At 51.0% G+C, this 20,056-nt stretch overlaps 7 protein-coding genes across 7 annotated transcripts; 3 read left to right on the top strand and 4 right to left on the bottom strand.

Annotated features, from left to right (window-relative positions):
* Window positions 1-404: 404 nt before the first annotated feature.
* On the top strand, window positions 405-1,638 carry NECHADRAFT_36367 (uncharacterized protein; the record flags this gene model as incomplete). Its single annotated transcript, XM_003053285.1, has 2 exons — window positions 405-684; window positions 737-1,638. 2 exons carry the CDS (start codon window positions 405-407, stop codon window positions 1,636-1,638), a joined length of 1,182 nt encoding a protein of 393 aa, XP_003053331.1.
* Window positions 1,639-2,738: 1,100 nt separating this feature from the next.
* Window positions 2,739-4,232, bottom strand: NECHADRAFT_35167 (uncharacterized protein; the record flags this gene model as incomplete). The annotated part of the gene is made up of 1 exon (XM_003052779.1): window positions 2,739-4,232. The coding sequence occupies one exon, from the start codon at window positions 4,230-4,232 to the stop codon at window positions 2,739-2,741; it is 1,494 nt and encodes a 497-aa protein (XP_003052825.1).
* Window positions 4,233-6,337: 2,105 nt separating this feature from the next.
* On the bottom strand, window positions 6,338-6,807 carry NECHADRAFT_29157 (uncharacterized protein; the record flags this gene model as incomplete). Its single annotated transcript, XM_003052778.1, has 2 exons — window positions 6,338-6,691; window positions 6,760-6,807. Coding segments are annotated over 2 exons (402 nt in total), but the record flags the coding sequence as incomplete, so codon positions are not given.
* A 552-nt stretch (window positions 6,808-7,359) lies between these two features.
* Window positions 7,360-9,459, top strand: NECHADRAFT_35795 (uncharacterized protein; the record flags this gene model as incomplete). Its single annotated transcript, XM_003053284.1, has 4 exons — window positions 7,360-7,938; window positions 7,995-8,336; window positions 8,388-8,452; window positions 8,958-9,459. The coding sequence occupies 4 exons, from the start codon at window positions 7,360-7,362 to the stop codon at window positions 9,457-9,459; spliced, it is 1,488 nt and encodes a 495-aa protein (XP_003053330.1).
* A 2,125-nt stretch (window positions 9,460-11,584) lies between these two features.
* On the top strand, window positions 11,585-12,088 carry NECHADRAFT_19237 (uncharacterized protein; the record flags this gene model as incomplete). The annotated part of the gene is made up of 1 exon (XM_003053283.1): window positions 11,585-12,088. A coding segment is annotated over one exon (504 nt), but the record flags the coding sequence as incomplete, so codon positions are not given.
* Window positions 12,089-13,506: 1,418 nt separating this feature from the next.
* NECHADRAFT_36288 (uncharacterized protein) lies at window positions 13,507-15,526 on the bottom strand (the record flags this gene model as incomplete). Its single annotated transcript, XM_003052777.1, has 4 exons — window positions 13,507-14,160; window positions 14,218-14,574; window positions 14,812-15,303; window positions 15,350-15,526. The coding sequence occupies 4 exons, from the start codon at window positions 15,524-15,526 to the stop codon at window positions 13,507-13,509; spliced, it is 1,680 nt and encodes a 559-aa protein (XP_003052823.1).
* A 1,471-nt stretch (window positions 15,527-16,997) lies between these two features.
* On the bottom strand, window positions 16,998-17,933 carry NECHADRAFT_36556 (uncharacterized protein; the record flags this gene model as incomplete). Its single annotated transcript, XM_003052776.1, has 1 exon — window positions 16,998-17,933. The coding sequence occupies one exon, from the start codon at window positions 17,931-17,933 to the stop codon at window positions 16,998-17,000; it is 936 nt and encodes a 311-aa protein (XP_003052822.1).
* Window positions 17,934-20,056: the final 2,123 nt, after the last annotated feature.

Here is a 20,056-nt window from a genome sequence, read left to right as displayed (position 1 = left end):
GGTTACAGTTTGTCCATAGGACCATAGATGCCACATCCCGGCTCCTTCGGCCTTCATGAGAAGAAAGCTGTTGGCAATGGCATACAATGCAGCCCCCATATTATTCCCGTTGGAAAATGACGCGATGGCCAGCTCAACAGTAAGCCCTAGCGGCTTAGCTTCTGACACTCGAGGAACAAGGACCGCTGACTGGAGCGTCGCGCATCTATCCAAGGAGCGCCAATCGCAATGTAATGCGGTATCTCGGACTATTGAGTTCCCAAGGCTGACAGTCGCTGACTTGAAGTTGCTAGCATAAATAGTCCTCGTGAACCATTGACTTGGGACGAAACTACTTTGTCTGCAAGCGAATTCTACTTTTTGAACTTTACACTTGTCCCTGTCTTCAAGTACACTTCTACAACATGGCTGCTGCACTTATTGATGCAGTCGCCTCCAACGGCAAAGTCTTTACAGAGACTGGGGATGAGGGTGCAAGACAGAAGGTCATAGCCGCAGCCGCCGCTCTCATTCAAGAGCTTGAGAACCCTGGAGAGCAGCTGGCGAGAATTGGCTGGGGCGAGCCAACTCGGACAGCCGCCTTCAGAACCGGCTTTGAGCTGGGGCTTTTCAAGAAGCTGGGCGACGAGCCTCAGAGCAGCGAGCAGTTGGCAGCTGGCACAACTGCCGACCCTGTACTGGTTGGTAAGTTCATCTGCTACTTTAACGCTGTTAATTTTACTAACACGAATTACAGCTCGAATCCTGAAGCACCTGGCTGCCAATGGCATCGTCAAAGAGGTGGGCATGGATCAATATGTCGCCACACCTTTCTCCATGTCCACTCGAGACCCAACCATGGAAGGCGGTCTCATCTACAGTTTCGAGGGCATGATTCCCACCTTTCAGGGTCTTCCTGAGTTCTTGGCCAAGACAAACTATCAAGTTCCCAAGGATGCCAGTGACGGTCCCGTTCAGTATGGTCTCAGGACGGAGAAGCCTTTCTTTAGCATCCTGAAAGAAAACGCCCGTCTTGGAAAGGCCTTTAATGGCTTCATGACTGGCTATGCCAAGGCTAGACCTCGTTGGGTGGACTTTTACCCATTTGAGGAACGTCTTGCGGCTGACGACAAGTCTGCTGAGCAATCTGGCCCTCTCTTGGTTGACATCGGCGGTGGTGTTGGTCATGAGTTGCTTGGCCTGAACGCCAAGGACAATGCCCCAGCCGGCCAGTTGGTGCTTCAAGATCTCCCAGAGGTTATCGAAGACGCCAGGACAACCGGTGACCTGCCTGAAAACATTCAAGCTGTTGCACATGACTTTTTCAAACCTCAGCCGGCGGAGTATCGTGGTGCCCGCGCCTACTTTATGCGTCTCATTCTCCACGACTGGCCTGATGCCGAGTGCGCTGTCATCCTGTCTCACATTCGAGATGCTATGGCCAAGGGCTATTCCAGACTTCTCATCAACGAGGCTGTACTGCGAGATGTGGGAGCACCCTGGCAGCAGACAAGCCTTGACTGGACGATGATGGGTATGCTCGTGAACCGAGAGCGAACAGAGAGCCAGTGGCGCAAGTTGTTGGCAGATGCAGGACTGAAGATTACTGGTATCTGGCACAAGGATTCGGAGAGTGTGATTGAGGCCATGTTGGAGTAGGCGAGTCGAAATGTGAGTATCTTTTACTAAGAGAAGCTTTTTTGTGATAGCACCAATTCGATGAACTTGACTTTGTAACCCATCTTGATGAATTTTAACAGTAAACTGCAACCCCAAAATGAAGCTGAGATTGCAAATCAAGAACTGAAGTGCTTGGTGCGTCTTGGAGGTTTTGATTCGTTGAGTAGCCATAGACTGCTAGATAGCTACAACAGACTGGGACGTCCACAGTGTTACGCGCTGGACAGCGAATAGCCTCAGTTTGCAAAGCCTCCCTTAACCAATCAACAACCTCGGTTCCGTGGTCTAGTTGGTTATGGCATCTCGTTAACACCGAGAAGGTCCCCGGTTCGATCCCGGGCGGAACCACTCTTTTTGCCCTGTGGAGGCTTTCATTGCTCCCCCTTTGCTGCATTTTTGTCATGCTCTCCTTGTTCTCCCGCTCCCGCTCCATGGATCAGCTAGTTGGGGCTATTCTGGCGGTGCTTGGTCTTCAGATGGGTGGCCACTCAACGCCATGAGTGTAACCGACACAAGCTTGGCTTGCTCTTATGAAGTTGGCGAGCTGTCTCTCCCACTCTCTTCACTCTGAGCTCAAGCTCACTTTCATCATGATAGATGATGATAGTGTGCAGGTTAGAAGGAATGGGCTAAGTTCACCCACGTATGGGCGTTATTCATAGCAGAAAGCATAACGAGAGAGTTCTTAGCCACCTTCTCTTTTCTTCTAGCTCAATAGTCCGTTCACCTGTCTTTCCTCAGGATAATCAACCATCTGATCGCTCTCTATCGACCTCTTATTTATAATTCTGCAGTCCCCCCTTTGCTTCATAACCTCTGCGTAGGTAGTCGAATTAGACAAAGTTATCTGACGACCTGTCCGCTTTACCCTCTCTTACTACCCATAGCCCCTGATACTACCTGAACTTCTCTAAGTCATTCTTCTAAATCCGAGCATTCTTGTGTCCCCTACCCCTTTTATAGATGCCAGCAAAGTGTGCGTTGTAAAGTCGTAGCACCAACGCCTTTCTATGCGCATGTATCGCTACATAATATCTAGACCATAACAGATTCCCTTTGGAAGTATAGACGTGGACATCCTATGTCCCATCGTCCTCCCTTTCCCTCACGTTATCAACACAGTCCTGCCAACTAATCCACTTCATGTATGCGCACTCAATTATGGCAATGATGACCATTCCAACCCCGAGACCAACCCATAGACCATCGAGTTTCATGTCTGGGCTTCCAAGCTCAAGCCATATGGCGAACGGCACGGCAGCCAGGTAATTGACGGCCAGGACAACCCATGCAGCGACAGATTGCTTTGCCAGGCCTCTTAGCACACCGTTGGTTCCGCAGATCACCGAGTCGATGATCTGGAACACGGCAACGGTGAGCATAGATCGGATGGCGAGATCTCTCACGCCAGCGTCCTCCGAAAAGAGATCTGCCAACGGTCGTCGCAAGGTGAACAAAAAGACACCATCGAAAACACCCACAGCCAAGAAGACGATGGAATACAGAACTGCGGCTCGACGTGCTTCTTTTAAGGCTCCTGCACCTATGAGATGACCGAACCGCGTGGTAACAGCAACACTAATCGAGAATGGGATATGCCACGTAACGATGGAGAGCGTGTTCAGCACGGTCTGGGCGGCGAGATGACGGGTTCCAATGTACGAGGTGCTGATCATGAGGATCTCAAAAGCAAGCCACTCGGCGGCATTAACAGCTGTGCTTGCAACTGACAGACGAACCATTGGACCCCATTCCCCGACGGAAAAGGCGGCTCGTGCATCCCAGCCGCCCCAGCAGCGGTGGGACTTCTTCCCGAAGACGACAATGTATAGCAGTAGCAGCGCAGGTCTGAGGTTATTCGCAAGGGCCTGTCCGAAAGCAGCTCCATCGAGACCCATGTCTAGCTTTACGGCGAAGAACCAACTGAGAAAGGCATTGACGGGCGCGCAGATGATGAGCACAACCATACCTGGACCAAAATCGCCTTGAGCCTGCAGAAACCGCTTGCCAGCTTCGAAGAAGGCATACCCGGGCAGCCCAACAAGACTGACGCGCAAGAAGGAGGCGGCCTTGAGGGCGAGGGTCCGCTGAGGTACGAGCAATGGAAGAATCCAGTGCGAGCACAGCCAGAATGCGGCGACAGGGACCATGACGACTGTCATGAGGATGACCATGCGCTGGATGTGAAGTCCCACGCCCGTGAGACGACCGGAGCCATAGGCCTGGGCACAGAGAGTGTCGAGAGCGGTCGCCATACCTTCAAAGATGGTGAATCCGACAATGTTCATGGTGGTTAAACCTAGGGAAGAGGCTGCAAGATCCTCGGCGCTCAAATGACCGGCAACGACTGTCGTGATGACGGTGAACGAGTACTGGAGGAGATAGGTCGCGATCAGAGGCAGTGAGTACTGGCAGAGGAGCTTCGCTTCGGACCAGATGCTGTGAATCTCGGTTATGGACTTGGTGTCTCCCAATTGAGGTGTCTCGGGCGCGCGAGCGAGGAGCGGAGAGGTCTCATCGTGCAAGACTCCATTGTGAGGCCTCTCCTCGCGCTGAGGATCGTGTGCGGGCATTTTCGTTGGTGTTGAGTTCGCCTCAATTGACAAATGTTTCTTCTCCGGCCCCGTAGCAGCTCCAGGCCCACTCTCCAAGGGCGAATTGAGTGAAGGATGTTGTGAAGCAGAAGGAAGAGAATGACGCGAAGAAGCGAGTTCGGAGTTGAAAATCTGTGGGCCCGGCAAACTAACACGGCGGGGGAGCCACAGTGCAATTGTACTACCCACGCGTTCGCAGAAAAGATGAGAAACTGAGTTAATAATCTCTGTTTTTTAATGCTAAAAACTCTCTGAATATAATAAATAAAATACTCAAAAATTTATGATACTCTAATTCTACGTGTGTGTGTTTGTGCAGATCGACCCAAAGATCTGAGGTGTGATGGGGTGGATGAAGGAAAAGAGTTCAAATCTGAGATCAGGAGCGAGGAGCATTACTTGTAGCCATCCAAGACTCTGATTCACGATATGTAGGATGCATCGTCAAAACCTGTTTGCCGATCAAAATTTGGCAATCCGCCGAGATGTTGTATTCCAGCTGCCTAGCCAACCTGTCCCTTGCCGTACTCCTCCTGTTGATTCACCCCAACAACCACAGCCCAAGGGAGCAGTTCCGTATTGCTCTTGATGATCGAGGGTAGGCGAAAGAGGGTCACGGGCAGCTTCGAGTAGCAGTCTATACCAACATGCTGCAGTTTCAAGCCCAAGCATGGAATCCAAGGAACCTGAAAAGAGGAAATCGAGACATTTTCAAGCCTACGCAGGTTAAGAAAAAGATAAGATGTAGATATCAGTATAAACTTTTTAGCTAAATATAGTTTAAACAATTTTAGTCTTTTTTAACCCCAACTATATTTAGGACCTAATAGTCTTTGCCATCCAATAGATAGTATAAAAATAGTCCTAACCCCCGGGCCTTACCTAGTGAGTGAAAACATTAGCCATAATAGGCTCAGTGTTGACAAGGTTCAAGGTTCCACTCTGTGCAAGCAAGCCAAGATATTCACCTATTTGACATTGTCAGTCATGTAAGAAATGGAATCTAAAAATACGAACCTGCAATAGCCCAACGCATCGACAGCACCCTCAGGCTGTGCACCATCTGTGCCAAGGCGCCCCTCATTTCTGGCTCACCATCTTCGCGTATGAACCACGCGCATGCAGTCGCGGCAGCATAGAAGCATCTTGCCATCAAAGGGCACTGAGTTGGAATCTGGGCCAGTCTAGGACCTGTGATGGAGGCCACCACCCGCAGCCCTTCGACACTGAGAGCTTGCATCTCTGTGTCCAGCGCCAGCCGTGCTCGACTCGCGGTACCCGGGTAATTAGGGCACCCGTATGAACTGTACAAAAGGGATTGAGCTGAGACGCAAATGGCCATGGCACTCCACAAGGGATACTCGGTCCTGCCAGCTTCGAAGCCCGCAGTCTGTTCGATAGAGAGTTTCAGGGCGACCAGTGCTTGATGAAGGCCCTGGGCCTCGGTGAGGAGAGCTGCGGCCTCTTGCGAAGATCTCTGCTTGGCATCTCTGTTGGCGATGACCTTGCCGAGCATGTGAGCCGCTTGACATGTCCTGGCAAAGCAGCCGAGAGGTGTGTAGGTGCTGAAGGATGCCGTGTACAGTGGTTGACTGGGGATTGATTTTCCTTTGCGCCAGTCTTCATCGTTGACCGGCAGGAATTCATCGGGGCTTGGCTCTGGCGTGGCAAACGGTAAACCTCTGGTTTCTGTGTTGATGACTCTGGTCGAGAGTATTAGCCACAATATCGATGCTCCTAACAAAAGTGAAGATAGTGACATACCTGTCGAGGATGAAAACAGCCCACCACGTTCTGCGCTCCTCCTCGAGTAGAGTCCATGTATCGGCTGGCTTGAATAGCTGTTGGGCACCTCTATCATGCCATCCCATCAAAATGACTAGTCTGGCTGCACGACCGATGGTGAGATAGGCAGCTGGGTGAATTGCGTGTGATAGCTCATAGACAGCAAGAAGAACAAGCGCCTGGACGAGTCGGAGAGAGACTAGGCCTTCGTTTTCAGCCGAAGAGGAGAGATACTTTGCTAACGAGTATAAAGAATGCTTGGAGGGCGGGCATTTGTCAACACGAATGACGCAGAGCTTCATGCAAAGTAGGAGTAGATCGTGGCAGGCATCGTTCAAGGCAAGGCGGGCATCTAGTAGTCGCTTCTCGCTGATGATGGGAAGCCACTGATGCATGGAAGTAAAGTATTCCTCGTGCAGAGCCCCCCGCTCTTCGATGGCAAGGTGGTCCGAGGTGATGAGCTTTAAGCGAGATGTAGGGACCCTTGTCAGGGCGTTGGTGGTGTTCAAGGGAGCAAAGAGGTGTGCATCCATGAAGAAGGATGACGGGAACAAGCAGCTAGGATTTTCGAACAGGGGGTACAGGCCTGCAGCTTCTGTAGCTCTGGTCGAGAGGGGATTGGAATAGTCGCAAACCTTGCCAAGGCGAATACACTGAGTTGGGCATCAATTAGTCTTTGGGTGGCCGGGTCTACGGTGTAAGATGCTGGTGTGGAACACACGAGTGAGCACGAAGGCCAATCCTTGGTACACCTTCTCTTGAGACGTCTAGGAAGGGTTATCAGCGGATTCACTCGCGTACCCATATCGCCTAGGTGGACAAGTATGCCCGCTCTGCGGTCGGGCCAAGTGGGAGTCTGAGCGGACACTTACCGGCATGCTTCACAGGCATTACGGGCCCTGGGGGGGTTCATGTCGAATGAGGAGTGAGTGCGCTCCTTTCCGTTGACGTGTCTGGTTTTGAGGATGAACAAAGAGGGGAAAGCGGAAAATGTTTGCAACGAGGCTGCAGATGTTTGAGGTGAAGAGGACGTTGCTGAGTGAGAGCGGGATGGAGCGGAAGGGGGATATATAGAGCGGCCACGGAGCGGACTTTAGTGGGGCCGTTATGGGCTTGGCTTGGCATTTAACGACGATATTGCTCCGTTAACGTTGTGATTACTTGACAATAATGGGATGATATTAGAAATCAAATGCTAAGTACTTGTTTTTGAGAGGTATATAATGTTGGGGAATGACCAAAGTTTGGACAGCATCAGCCAGCTCTGAATACGCTTCCACTTGCACTACCACCAACGCTATCCAACAACCAACAACCAACCATGACTACCCAGAACCTCATTGTTGTCATCGGAGCCACGGGAGGCCAAGGAGGCTCCGTCGTCGACACTTTTCTCAATGAACCTAATTGGCGAGTCCGAGGCATCACCCGCAGCTCGTCAAGCCCGAAAGCAGAAGCTCTTAAAGGCCGTGGAGTCGACGTCGTCCAAGCCAACCTAGACGATGCCGCCTCTCTCGTCCCTGCTTTTGAAGGTGCCAATGCTATTTTTCTCGTTAGCGATTTCTGGGCCATCTATAACGAGCTGTCCGAGAAACCCAACGCACACCCTGGGAAGTCGCTTAACGAGCAGGCCAAGGAGCGGGAGACGCAGCAGCTCAACAATGCTATTGACGTAGCTGCTAAACTCTGCAGCCTGAGCCGCTTGGTGATCTCGTCGCTTCCACATGTGGCGAAACTGACCGGCGGCAAATACACCCACGTGTACCATTATGAATCCAAGGCCGACGCGGAGGACTATGCGAAGGAGAAGTACCCGGATCTGTGGTCCAAGATTAGCATCTTCAAGGCTGGCTTCTTCTTGAGCAATTTCACGGATCACCCAATGTCTCAGCCGACCAAGGTTAGTACTTCTGGCAGTTGTTATGCATCGAAGAGAGTGTTGCTAATACCGCATAGAAGGAAGATGGCAGTGTTGAATTCGTGTCCAACCTAAACCCCGACGCCAAATTTCCCTTCATCGTGCAAGACGAGGACACTGGACCGATTGTCAAGGCTCTGATCAACGAGGCACCGGGAAAGAGCGTCATGGGATGGAGAGAGTGGCTTACACTGCGCGAAGTTGTGGCTATCTTTAACAAAGTGACTGGTTACAAAGCCAAGACTGTTCAACTTCCCATGGGTCAGTTTGGGTTTGATTGCCCACCTGACTTGAAGCCTGAGCTTCTGGAGAACTGGGCGTTTGCCAACGAGTATGGGCTTGAGGGCAGTAATGATTCTGATATCATTCACCCAAAGGACGTGAGTTGACCGATTGCCCCCTTTTAGTTAATAGTTTCTAACATTTTATAGCTGGACTCGCCTCCCAAGTTGGGCACCGTTGCGGATTGGCTGAAGAAGCAAGATTGGGACAAGGTGTTGGGATCTTGAGAACGTGGGCATGAGAACGGACGTTGTCTTGAGAAACCATCCATATACAGTTGCCACCCTGGTCAAGATAATTCTGTCACTATATAGATTTGGTGCTTGGAAGTATGTGGATTTTCAAGATGGCTTCTGAATTTATCGTCTGCTACTGGAGTTTATACTTGTGGCGCAAGCAAGCACATGTTAAAAACAGGCATATAATAATCATCATCTATCTAGTTGACTCATGCTATTATCCAGTGTGTTGTTGTGACTTACTCACAAACCGCCTCACTGACGTGATTGTACGGCCGTGGAGTGGAGAATGGACCGCACAGATGAAAATCCCGCAGCACTCGGCGTGATGAGTCACTCGCTCAATCTTTATCATTATCTATTCTTACTTATACCACAGTTCTATCTCAGTTCTCAAGACATTCTCATACAAGACTTTAACTTCTCTTATTCAGCAAACATGGCCGCTGCTCAGAAAACTGTGGTGATCGCTTCCAATAGTATCCCCAAAACAAAAGCAACTCGCGAAGGCTTCGCTCAACTACTACCAGACTCGTACGACTTTCAAGGCATCAGCGTTCCCTCTCATGTCGCCGAGCAACCATTTTCAGACGAAGAAACCCTCCTCGGAGCAACAAACAGGGCACGAAATGCCCAGAAAGAACTACCAGACGCCGACTTTTGGGTTGGAATCGAGGGAGGAGTCGAGCCTCGTGACGGATCAATCTTTAATTTTGCGTGGATTGTCGTCATTGGAAGGAATGGAAAGCTGGGAAGGGCTCGAACTGCCGGATACTTTCTGCCGGAGAAGACGTGTGAGTTGTTGAGGCAGGGCGTGGAGCTGGGACATGCAGACGACAAGATATTTGGACAGACAAACTCCAAGAACAAGAAAGGCTCAGTTGGAATTCTGACGGATGGCGTTGTTGATCGAGCGGACTTTTATACCCAGGCGGTCATCTTGGCTTTGATTCCCTTCAAGAATGCGTCATTGACATTCTGATTAGAACATCAGGGGCTTAATTAGTATTAGATATACCTAGGTCGTTGACTACCTCCATGTCGTACTCGTTGGGTCCGATGCTGTCTATAGTTTTGGTCATGATGCTTTTCCTCTGTTACCGACTAAGAACGCGTCGACCGACATCAGGTCAGTTCTGTGCCCTGCAGCTCTTAGTTGGATAAGGGTTGGTTGAGGACTCACTGATTCACTTCGGTTCGTCTCGTCTTGTCTCGTCTCGTCTCATTTTGTAGTTTCCAGTCTCTTTATTATAGCCTCGACGGTCGATGTCGAGCCATGATATGATTTTCTTGCCTAACTTTCTACCGTGATTTATAGTATTCTGGGCATACAAAATTGCGGCCTCCCGCCTTATTCTCGACACACTATGAGAAGAACTATTGCCCAGGCTCAATACAAGACCTATGCTGGTCATTACGAAGAACACATCATGCCACCAAGACCGACTCGACCGGAGCACCCAACATGTCTACGTCTCAAGGTAACACCCTCTAAGCTACTCACTTTTGTCACCTGGTTTCCAGCTTCGACGAACATACCTTTGCCCTTCCTCGACGCGAGAAATAGACCCTGATGTTGACTAGCGATTCTAATATGCTAACTGGCTTTGATACAGGTAGTACTGGATCCCTCGACTCAAATGAAGATTATAAAACCATGAGAATCATCGACCATGAAGTCATAGACAACACAATTCATCTTACTATCAAATGGGCCGATGCTAAAATGGGCTGTGAAGCATATAGTTATATCACTAAAAGCGATATAAAGGTTCATAACCAGGAGAAACTCGATGAATACTGGGAATCTTGCGGTGGCCGGGAAAGGGCTACTAGTGGGAGGGAATAATGCGACTGTTGATACAGCCCAGCAGTAGGCCAATGGTATTTCGAACCAAGGTCAAGTTTGGAGTCAAGTAGAGAAACCATCATAGGTTATCAATCTTTTGGCCGTGATTTGTGAAGCGTAATTATGAATACTTCACCTCTGAGGGGGCAATGAAAGGTGTGTAGTAACCAGCTAAGAGGGTTTGGGAGACTGAACCTGGGCGAAGATCCCATCCTGTACTACGTAACGGTGAGGCGGCTTGAGAACCAGCCAAATAGACCATGGTCCCGATTTTAGGGGCTGGATTACTTTAATCATGTTGCTCTTGATATTATTCTACCCCTCTCTGCTTTCTGGGCACCTTTGGCGGGTACTGTATCGCCCTGGGACACATCTCTCGAGCAAACCTCGCCTCACCATTATATGAGCTTCCATAGCCTTCGTATTGCCGAGTTGGTACAGAGACATTTATGCCTGTCGAAAACATCCCGAGCCCCAAACACTTGCCCAAATTTGACAGAAGAATACGGTTATACTCTGAGCGAGTCTCTTCAACGTAGATGACATTCGTGCAACATGGCGTTGCCTGACAAAGACGATATCCCATTCCCATATGGCACACTGCTACACAAAAAGTGCAGTCGTCTTCTATCTTGACGCCCAAGTGCAACAGGCAGGCTCAATGGAAGCCACATGGCGCGCGGTAAGTGGACAAAAGTCTCACTTCTCGCACCAAGTTCTATCGATTATGTATGTCAAGCCCCCAACTTCCATTAGTCTGAACAACATCCTTTTAAATCAACCTCAAGTCTCGTTCTTTTCACTCTTGCTTCGGTCTTGCGTTCGTTTCCATTGGCAACGGTATCCAATGAGAAGAGTTGTGTACTCGCTTCTCCTATAGAGCCCATGGAGATGGACTCGACCCTGTGCGCTGTGTGCAAGAGGGCCGTGACAGCAGGCGAACGGGACGGTTTTATCCCTCACCACCAAAGCGGTTTCGATTTAGAGATCGCCGCAGGCCGTGGATGCTATGTATGCGGAACGATTCAGCTCAGCGAGACATGGCGTTCGGAACTGTCACTTTGCCGCTCAGCCACGTTCGAATGCTATTTTAGTCTTCGTAGCCCTGACCATGACAGTATTCGGAGTGGTCTAGTCATCGGGACACGGGCTCGGGGATACTGTTGGACGTTTCAGCTGTGGAGGGAACCAGGTATCGCAACGTTGGCCCCTCTCATGCATTCTCCTACTGATCGCTTTAGACCCCAGTTGTATCGTCCAGCATTATGTGCCTGCTAGTTCGATCGACGACCCAGCTCTCGCTGAGCTCGCATTAGCATGGCTCAAGACCTGCTGCGACACGCATGACGACTGCCGAATACTCGACCCGGCATATCGCCCAACCAGATTAATCCACATTATTAACACCAACCACCTCAGACTCGTCCTGACAGCCGCAGAGCCCTCCGGTTCAGTAGCATACGTAGCCTTTTCTCACTGCTGGGGAAAAGTCGACGCAATCAAGCTCTTGTGCGGCAACCTTGCTCAACTTGGCGCTAAAATTGATCTTCAGCAGCTTCCCAATACCTACCAGGAGGCAGTCCGTCTATGTCTCCAGATGGGGTTCCATTATATATGGATAGATTCACTATGTATTATTCAGGACTCCACCGAGGATTGGGCTCGGGAAGCCAAGGATATGAAGCTCGTCTACGAACACGCGGCCTTTAATTTGTGTTCTGCCACGGCATCTGATAGCGCCGGCAGTAGCTTCACTGCCAGAAGTCCAAAGCTTCTACAGCCCGAGAGTACTATTATTCAAGGTGAGAAATTTCAGCTAGTCCACGAGAATCTATTCAATGAGGATATTATCTACTGTACCTTGCGCTCTCGCGCCTGGGTATACCAGGAATGGTACCTGTCGAAACGCTCCCTTATTCTTGGCAGCCACCAACTTTGGTGGCATTGCCGGCAACAATTGGCCTGCGAGATACGGCCGACCGGGGTACCCAAGGTTCCAGGTGGGAGTTGGTGGGAAGAAGCCAGAACGTTGAAGGATGCCACCACACCAACCCACTCGGACGACCTGAATGAGTGGAACGGACGTGTCGAGGGGTATACCAGGACGAACTTGACCAGAGAAACCGACCGTCCGGTAGCCTTCTCCGGCATCGTACAATCTTTCGGCCAGCCGCGCGGGATTATTCATGAGTACATGGCCGGTCTATGGCGTTGTCATCTGCCCGCAGCGCTATGCTGGAGAACTGTTACGCCTGCACAACGATTAGCTGTCTACGCCGGGCCGTCTTGGAGCTGGACCTCGCTTGCGGGAGGCTTTCATATTTCTATGTACTCCAACTTACTTCGGGAATCATGCTACGCCTCGGTCGAACGAATCTCGCCATTCTGCAACAAGGGCATGGACGGCTTTTCAGCGGGCGGCGTCATCAACATCAGCGGCTATCTTTTCGAGGTTAATTATGTATACGGCGCCGAAAATTCAACCAAGGGCGAATTCTTGGTCGTTGGAGATCCGCACCTGGGCGTACAGCTGTTCTTGGATGAGCACGCCGAGGACGATGAAATCATGTCGCATCTGAGCGAGCCAGACCTCAGAGATTTTGATCACTGGGTGAGGAACGAAGCCGTTAGGAAGGTGATGCACCCGAAAGACGCACAGGGACGATTTTTCTTTCTACTGCTCCTTGATCGAGGAAACGTCTCCTATTTCCGGTTCAGGGGGCTGGTTCTGTATCAGCCCCTGGAACAGCAGACCTTCTACCGAGTGGGCTATATGAACTGGAGGAACCTTCCTCAAGGGATACCTCCTGATCAGCTCTCGGCTCAGTACTCGAGGCGTACAGTACTCATTCTGTAGCACTCTCATTCCTTGGTCTTTCTCACTGTCGCTTTGGATGGGACTCTGCGGCTCAAATTATCCGCGCTCACCAGGTGATACCATTGACCCTCCAGTCGACTAAACGAATATCCAGCACCACCACACCCGATTAAATGTGTGGCCAGATATGATCCTGAGGGCCTACAGAACTGGTTCATTAAAGTCAACTTGAACTGGGAGCCTTGTCTCTCGACATGACGAGTCGAGGCCGTCCTCCGCGGTGATGCAACCCCCATTAATACAACTGTAGGGCCACCCCCCAAGCCGTAGTGCCTGCTGAACCGGCATAAAAAGTGGCATAATTAAACCTTCATACAAAGCGTCGTTCCAACCTTGGCAATCAAGTTGATCCAATCCTCCTGGTCAACCCTCTCCTTCTCCTCGACCCTCTTCCCAAACACTTCCCACACGGCAATAAACTTGTGATTACTCTCCTCCGTCGTCCCGATATCCTTGAACGCCCTCATCATGCTCTCGTGCTTCTGAAGCGACTGAAAGTCTCTGCGGGCCTTTTGTTTCTCTACAGGATCTGTGGCGAGGAGGATTCGCACTTGAACGCAGTAGAGAATTAATGCCGCTAGACCAGCTGCCAAAGCCGTAGCTACTGAAGAACCTGTAACTTCTTTGACAGCAGTGTCGATAGGTCCACCGTCAAGCTCGACTTTGGTGCCGGGGAAGGTAAAGCTGATGTTGTTAATGTTGCCAACCCAACTGTCGACGGTCCCTGAAGCTGTGGCCGCGCCGATAGTGAAGATCTTGGGCGTTGCCTTGGACGGGTAAGTGGCAACGTGCTTGGCTCCTTGGTCTGAAGCTGAGCAGAACATGAGAATGTCGGCGCTGGCTGCTTTTGTGATAGCGGATTCAAGAGCTCGCCTTTCCTCTTCGTCTTCAGGGGGATCGATGGTCCAGGACATGGAGATGATGTGCACCTTTTTTCTCACCGCCGCAAGGATAGCCTAGGGAAATGATTAGTTTCTGGCGCATTGGGTTAAAGGATGCAATGATTCACATACCTGTGCTGCGCTCTTTGCAGTAATCTGCCGTGCTGATTCATCCGAAGGATGATCTTCCAGCCTCAACACATAAAACTGTGCTCGAGGGCACAGCAGATGAATCTGCTTTGCCATGATAGTCCCATGTCCAGTACTAGACACATAATAAGGATCGTTCAAGTTGTGCTCAGGGTCACGCTTGCAAAACGTTCGCCCACCGATAAACGAGTACTCGAGATCCTTGATATCCACGCCATCATCAATCAAAGCAATCTTGATGGGTTCTTCAATGCTCTCCTCAATCTTTCCACGATCGTAGTACCTCTCGGCATCGAAAAGAAGTCTGCGGAACTCTTTCATGCATTGAATCCACTCATGCTTGTTGGAGTGCTCGGCTTGGTCTTCGGCTCGGGTGGTGTTGACATCAGCTATTCCGCGGCGGACGACGGGTCCGTCCTTGAAGACGTTGACGTCGGGCATGAGGCGTTTCATGCGTTCGAGAAACTCTTTGACGTTTTGCTGTGTGCGAGAGCTGGATTCGAGGCCCTGGTGATGTTAGATGGGTATGTTGAATTGAGAATCGGGGAGATTTACTTGTTGGATGTGAAGATGCACCGTCTTCAGACTTCGCAACTTCTTCAAACCTCCCTCTTCACTCCATCCTCTTAGAACAGCATTATTTCCACTCCAGTAGAGGTGTACTTCGCGTGCTTTCGGGGCAACCTTGTAAATCACCTCGGTACACAAGTCGGTCTTGTTCCAATCCCAAACCTCAACGTCCATAGACTTGAGTGCATCCTCGATAGCCTCATCACTATGCGCCGGCATGGATGAGTCGTCGATAAAGACCTTGAGGATGGTCTTGACCCCCTTCTTGCGCAAACGATCAAACACGTAGCACAAGTCCCGTCTACCAGCTCCGTCTGGCTTGGCTGATCTTCGACTACCTGATCGCTCGCCGGCTCGGTTTACTTGTACGCTGAGCTTGGGTATGGCGACGTATTGAAGAATATCCTCAAACTTGAGCTTGGATAAAAGGTTCTCGAGACCTGCTTGGGTGATGGTTCCGCTGTTGACATCACCTGTCAAGTCAAAGTACAGTTCTTGCTCTGAGAAACGTTAGCTTTTTGTGATGGTGCTTTCATATGTGAACCAATATCTGACCTGATGTCGTGTTGCGCCCGTACAGAATCTCCATGGCCACTCCATAGCTCCGAGAGCGCAGGTAATGAAGTTTCAAGAAACGCTCTACGGCTTTCACAGTCGCCTCGTCCACCTTGGAAGAAGACTTGTGATTACTGTCAGCCCCGTCTTTCTTCTCACTTTCCATGGAACGAGACGACTTCTTCCTCTCCTCAGGCAATGGAAGACTTGGTGCTGTGGTGATGATGGGCGAGTTCATCCCTGATGGGTTCGGAACTGGTCTTCCTCCATACTTGGTACGGGAATCCAGCTGCTGATTGAGTCGCCCGTCTGGAACCCCAGAATCAGGTCCATGGACTCGTGAACCTGATGAAGACATGGTGCCTCTCTGATCCGGTCTCATTTCTCTGCTCGGCTCATCCGCATTGCCAGGGTTTGTACGGCGACTGCTGCCTTTTTCGCGCTCGCTCTCTTCTCTAGCCTTCCTCTTCTCCCTCTCCCGAGCCTTTCGCTTTGTCTCCTTGTGATGGAGATAAGGTGACATGCCCTCCTTGTTGAAGTCACCAAGGGGAGGACCCTCAAGGATGGCCTGGTCGCTCTTGTTGACGATGCGCTTAATGATTGTCAGCTGCTCCCGCCTACACTTCTTGTACTCGACTGCGATGTGCAGTGGCGTGTTCCCGTTCGCGTCCTTGGCCGCGAGCGTGAGGGGATCTGCTCTGTCTACGAGGAGATCGAGGAACTTGACTCTCTTGTCAACGCCGACGTGAAGGCAATTCATCAAGTCGTTGCTCGGGATGGAGAGGATGGAGCTGATGTCTGGATGAGCATCACACATCCACTGCACCATCTTTTCCTTTTTTGCTTCGATGGCTAGAGATAATGACGTGTGGCCTGATCGATCTTGGATCTTGAGGTAATCTCGACGACTTGCGAGGAACTCGATGAGTGGCTGCATCTTGCTGTCGAGCTTTGGGAGCTCCTTTTTGTCCATCGTGGCCATTATGTGTAGTGCAGTTGGCACACGCTGGTCTCCAGTGCCAGCCGCAAGAAGCTCCCCATCGCTATTTGTGAAGTTGATGTAGTCCTCCCTGTTTGTGAGGTCGAGTTTCCCGTTCTTGATCTTTTTCAGGACATCGTCCAGGAGGTCCTTTACCGAGACCTTTCTGTGGCGATCCTCGTCGTCACTCTCAGAGTCATCTTCACTTGAATCATCCCCCGCCTTGGACTCTGCCTGTTCCGTGTCAGACTCTGCTGGTCCAAGATCGTCAAAGTGATCATCATCATCGGCTGCGGGACTCATGGTAGTGTGGTCTGAGGTATCTCAACGTACAACGGGTCACTAAAAGAACGGAGAAAAGGCAATTGATCGAATGATGGACTTGACGCGACTACATCTCAGGAATAGCACCGGTTTCTCCGTCCACGACCCTCTCTCGACCTCGTCCTTGGCCCCCAATGCAACGTCTTCCCCCTCGTTCACAGAGAAGCATTTTCTCGCCCAACAGTGGTCTGGTTGTACAGGGATCTCGAGGTCAGCTGGCAAGGATGCCTCAGCCCTGTAGACATGGGTCGATGCAACTTCGCTTCAGTGGGCGGAGAGCTGCATATCAGCGCTTGCTCGCTTCAACTAATTGGTTGTGCTACGGGCCTCTCTATCAGGCTGCGTCCTTGACCTTCTTCTTCAAGGTCCTGTCAAACACGATATCGACGAAACCATCCAGATCAACGGCCCCCAAGTTCTCAATGTCGTACTCCTTGCGCAACTTGTTGGTCGGCGGAAGAGTCGGATCAAACAGGATAGGGTCGTCCTTTGGTGTTGACCCAAACAGCTTGCCCATCTCCGACTTCCAGTCTGCTTCCGCGTTGATCGTTATCTTGCACTCAAAACTCTCCTCGTCGTATTTCCTGTTCAGCAAGATGGCGCAGCGCATAAAGCTCGGCGTCCCTGATCGAATGGAACTGTTCTCGTGAAGAACCCAGCTGGCGCCTACTCCTCTTCCATAATCGTCGCTGAAGATGTGTCCCATTACACGAGCGTCATCGCTGGTAGTACGACTGATCGTCTTCTCCCACTTTACTTCACCACCAATGTCTGCAAACTGACTGACTCCCGCGTTGACTTTAGCCCCGCGAGTGAGCGACTCCTCCTGAGTTGAAGACAGCAATGTGATGCGGCCGGCGGGGGCAATTGCTTGGACTTCGGGTGCTCGAACCCCAGGGACGTTGCTGCTGAACTCGAACTCGAGCGTGGCCGAGAGAATTCTTCGAGATCTCTTGGTCGTGTCCAGGTACAAGTCGTAGACGAGAAGAGTTGCGTTCTCTCCAGAGTCGAGTGATAAGCCTCCATGAATGACCTCCCGAGACTTGCATCGCACTTGGATGATGCCTCGACGTTCAGTCACTGTCGCTCTTTGGAAGGGTGCTGAAGGGTCGTTTCGGGTGCGATAGCCGCTGCCTTTTTCTCCCTTCTTGTTCAGTCCGATACTGATGCTGGTCTCGTCTTCGTCCCAGTCCGAGTCCTCGGGCAGTTCAATGTCGTCATCGCTCTCCCCATCGTAGCTGTTGTTGCTCTTTGTCTCGGTGTCGCTCATGATGTTCTCGCTGAGGAGTCAATATCCCCCAGCCGAGCAAAGAACCAGTATCATGGTTCTTTATGCCTTCAGCCCTGCGTATGAACAAGGATGCCCCGCCCGGGCTGGATACCTTTTCTGGCTGTTGCCTTGGCTGTGCCTTTGATCACCAGGCCCTCCATTCCCACATCCCGTCAATATGAGGGGCCGCCCATCACCAGTTTACGGATTTAGCCCCCAATCCAACTGCAACCCCTGCGATCGTGTCACGCCACTGTAGATTGGCAAGCAACAGGGTTGAAAATAGCCAACTGTTTCAGTATTTACCAGGGCTCGCTGTGTATGCGGTACTGCGGCATGGGCACTTACTCTGCATACCAAGCGCACCTTGGCTCTCAGCTGCGCCTTTCCCCTCAGTTCCAATCTCGTTGAGATTATCTTGCGAAGACGGGAAACCTTGCCTTGGTCACACGGCTCGGAGCATCGCCTATTCACGGTTCCTTACTCGACCACGCAACACATCATTCACTGTCCATACTGGACATCTACTGGAGTGCATAATCGCCGGACTCCTTCGTTTAAATGCCATCGTAGACCTTCAACACAAAACACGATGCCTGGCTCAGACTCGGATTCGGAGTCGGCGGCTTCCTCTGCTGCTTCAGAGGTGTCCCGACTTCCTTCTCCAGAGCCACCAACTGAACCAGTTCAAGAAACAATCATTGGCGACAACCACGATCAACAAGATGACGACAAAGTAGAGACAGAGGTCATACCAGCCAGCGATGATTCCGGCTCAAAAACCACCCCATCTTCAGACTCAGCCCCTGACCCAGAAGCTGAACCCCTTCACGTTTCATGGGAAGAAAAGCCAGAAGACGTGGAAGAAACTGTGCCACGCCCATATTTCGAGGGAGCTTTGGCCATTGAGTGAGTTCCCCAGACCATTCGAGCAAGGGCTTCCTGACAGAAGCTTGCCAGCTATGTTATCGTCCCTGGAGTTTATGGGGACTGGGATGCTCACGTTGGAGAATGTCCTGGCTCAGGGAGCTCGGCCTGGGTGTCCAGATTTGCTGGGAGGCGAACCGCAGAAGACCCCATCTGGATGAAGCGTGTATCATCGAAATGCAGGGTCCTCACCTACCAGTACAATGCTTCACAGCTCTTTCGCGGCCTCCAGTCTCGCCAGTCGATCCGCCAGATGGCCCTCAAGTTGTTGCAGGCTCTCGAGGCGAGACGTCGAAATGCACAACATGTTTGTGGCCCTGAAATTCCATGAGGACTTGAATGTTGATCCATCTTAGAAACGGCGAATCTTTTTTGTTTGTCACGACATTGGAGGCATCATAGTTAAAGATGTGGGTGTTCATCCCCCTTCTATTCAAGCCATGGCATAACAAACCTGACTATGATCACAGGCCCTCGCTTTGGCAGCTCTTGAAGGGTATCGCTGGAGGGAAATCTCGGAAATGTCCCGATTAGTGGTAAGTTAGTATTGCATCTAGAGTGCAGAGCAAAGCCCTAACCTACTACAGGTCTTCCTAGGCTGTCCCCATCGCAGCTTCAACAAGACCGATATGGAAGACAGACTCACACAGTTCCTATTCACTAACTATGTTCACAACGAATCCAAAGTTCGACCTTCAGTGCCATCCATACCAGGGCTTGCAGATGCCGTCATCGAAATCAACGGCCTATTCGCCGAGTCCAAGGTCCCCCTGCGAAGCAGAGTCATCAGTCTTTACTCTGAAGGAACTGAAAACTCCAAGATTTGCCATGCGAGTCTCTCTTCAGTGGGTGCCTTGGAAACAGCCCTTTGCTGACTTGCTTGGGCAGGCCCTTGATAACTACAGTGCTACTCTGGGCATTCCCCTGGAAAGACGTCTTCCCGAGCCTAGCGACAATAAATATTCCGACCTCAAGACCTACATCAACAAGATTGATAGCAGTAAGTTCAATTCCTGTTGCAATGGCTCATATGCCAATTTTGGTTCGGTGGTGCTTGAGGCTACGGCCCCGTCATGTGTTGTGAGCTCAACTGAGGATTCGCCATATCCTACCCCTTCCCTTCACTTTAACCCGACATCAAGGATTCGTGAACCTGCTTTTCACGTCGGCCAGCACGCTTACCTTTGCTCAGGTAT

Source organism: Fusarium vanettenii (assembly GCF_000151355.1).
Source record: "Fusarium vanettenii 77-13-4 chromosome 3 genomic scaffold NECHAsca_2_chr3_3_0, whole genome shotgun sequence".
Lineage (NCBI taxonomy): Eukaryota > Fungi > Ascomycota > Sordariomycetes > Hypocreales > Nectriaceae > Fusarium > Fusarium vanettenii.
The sequence above is the reverse complement of the archived record's forward strand: the minus strand, read 5'-3'. Positions and strand labels throughout refer to the sequence as shown.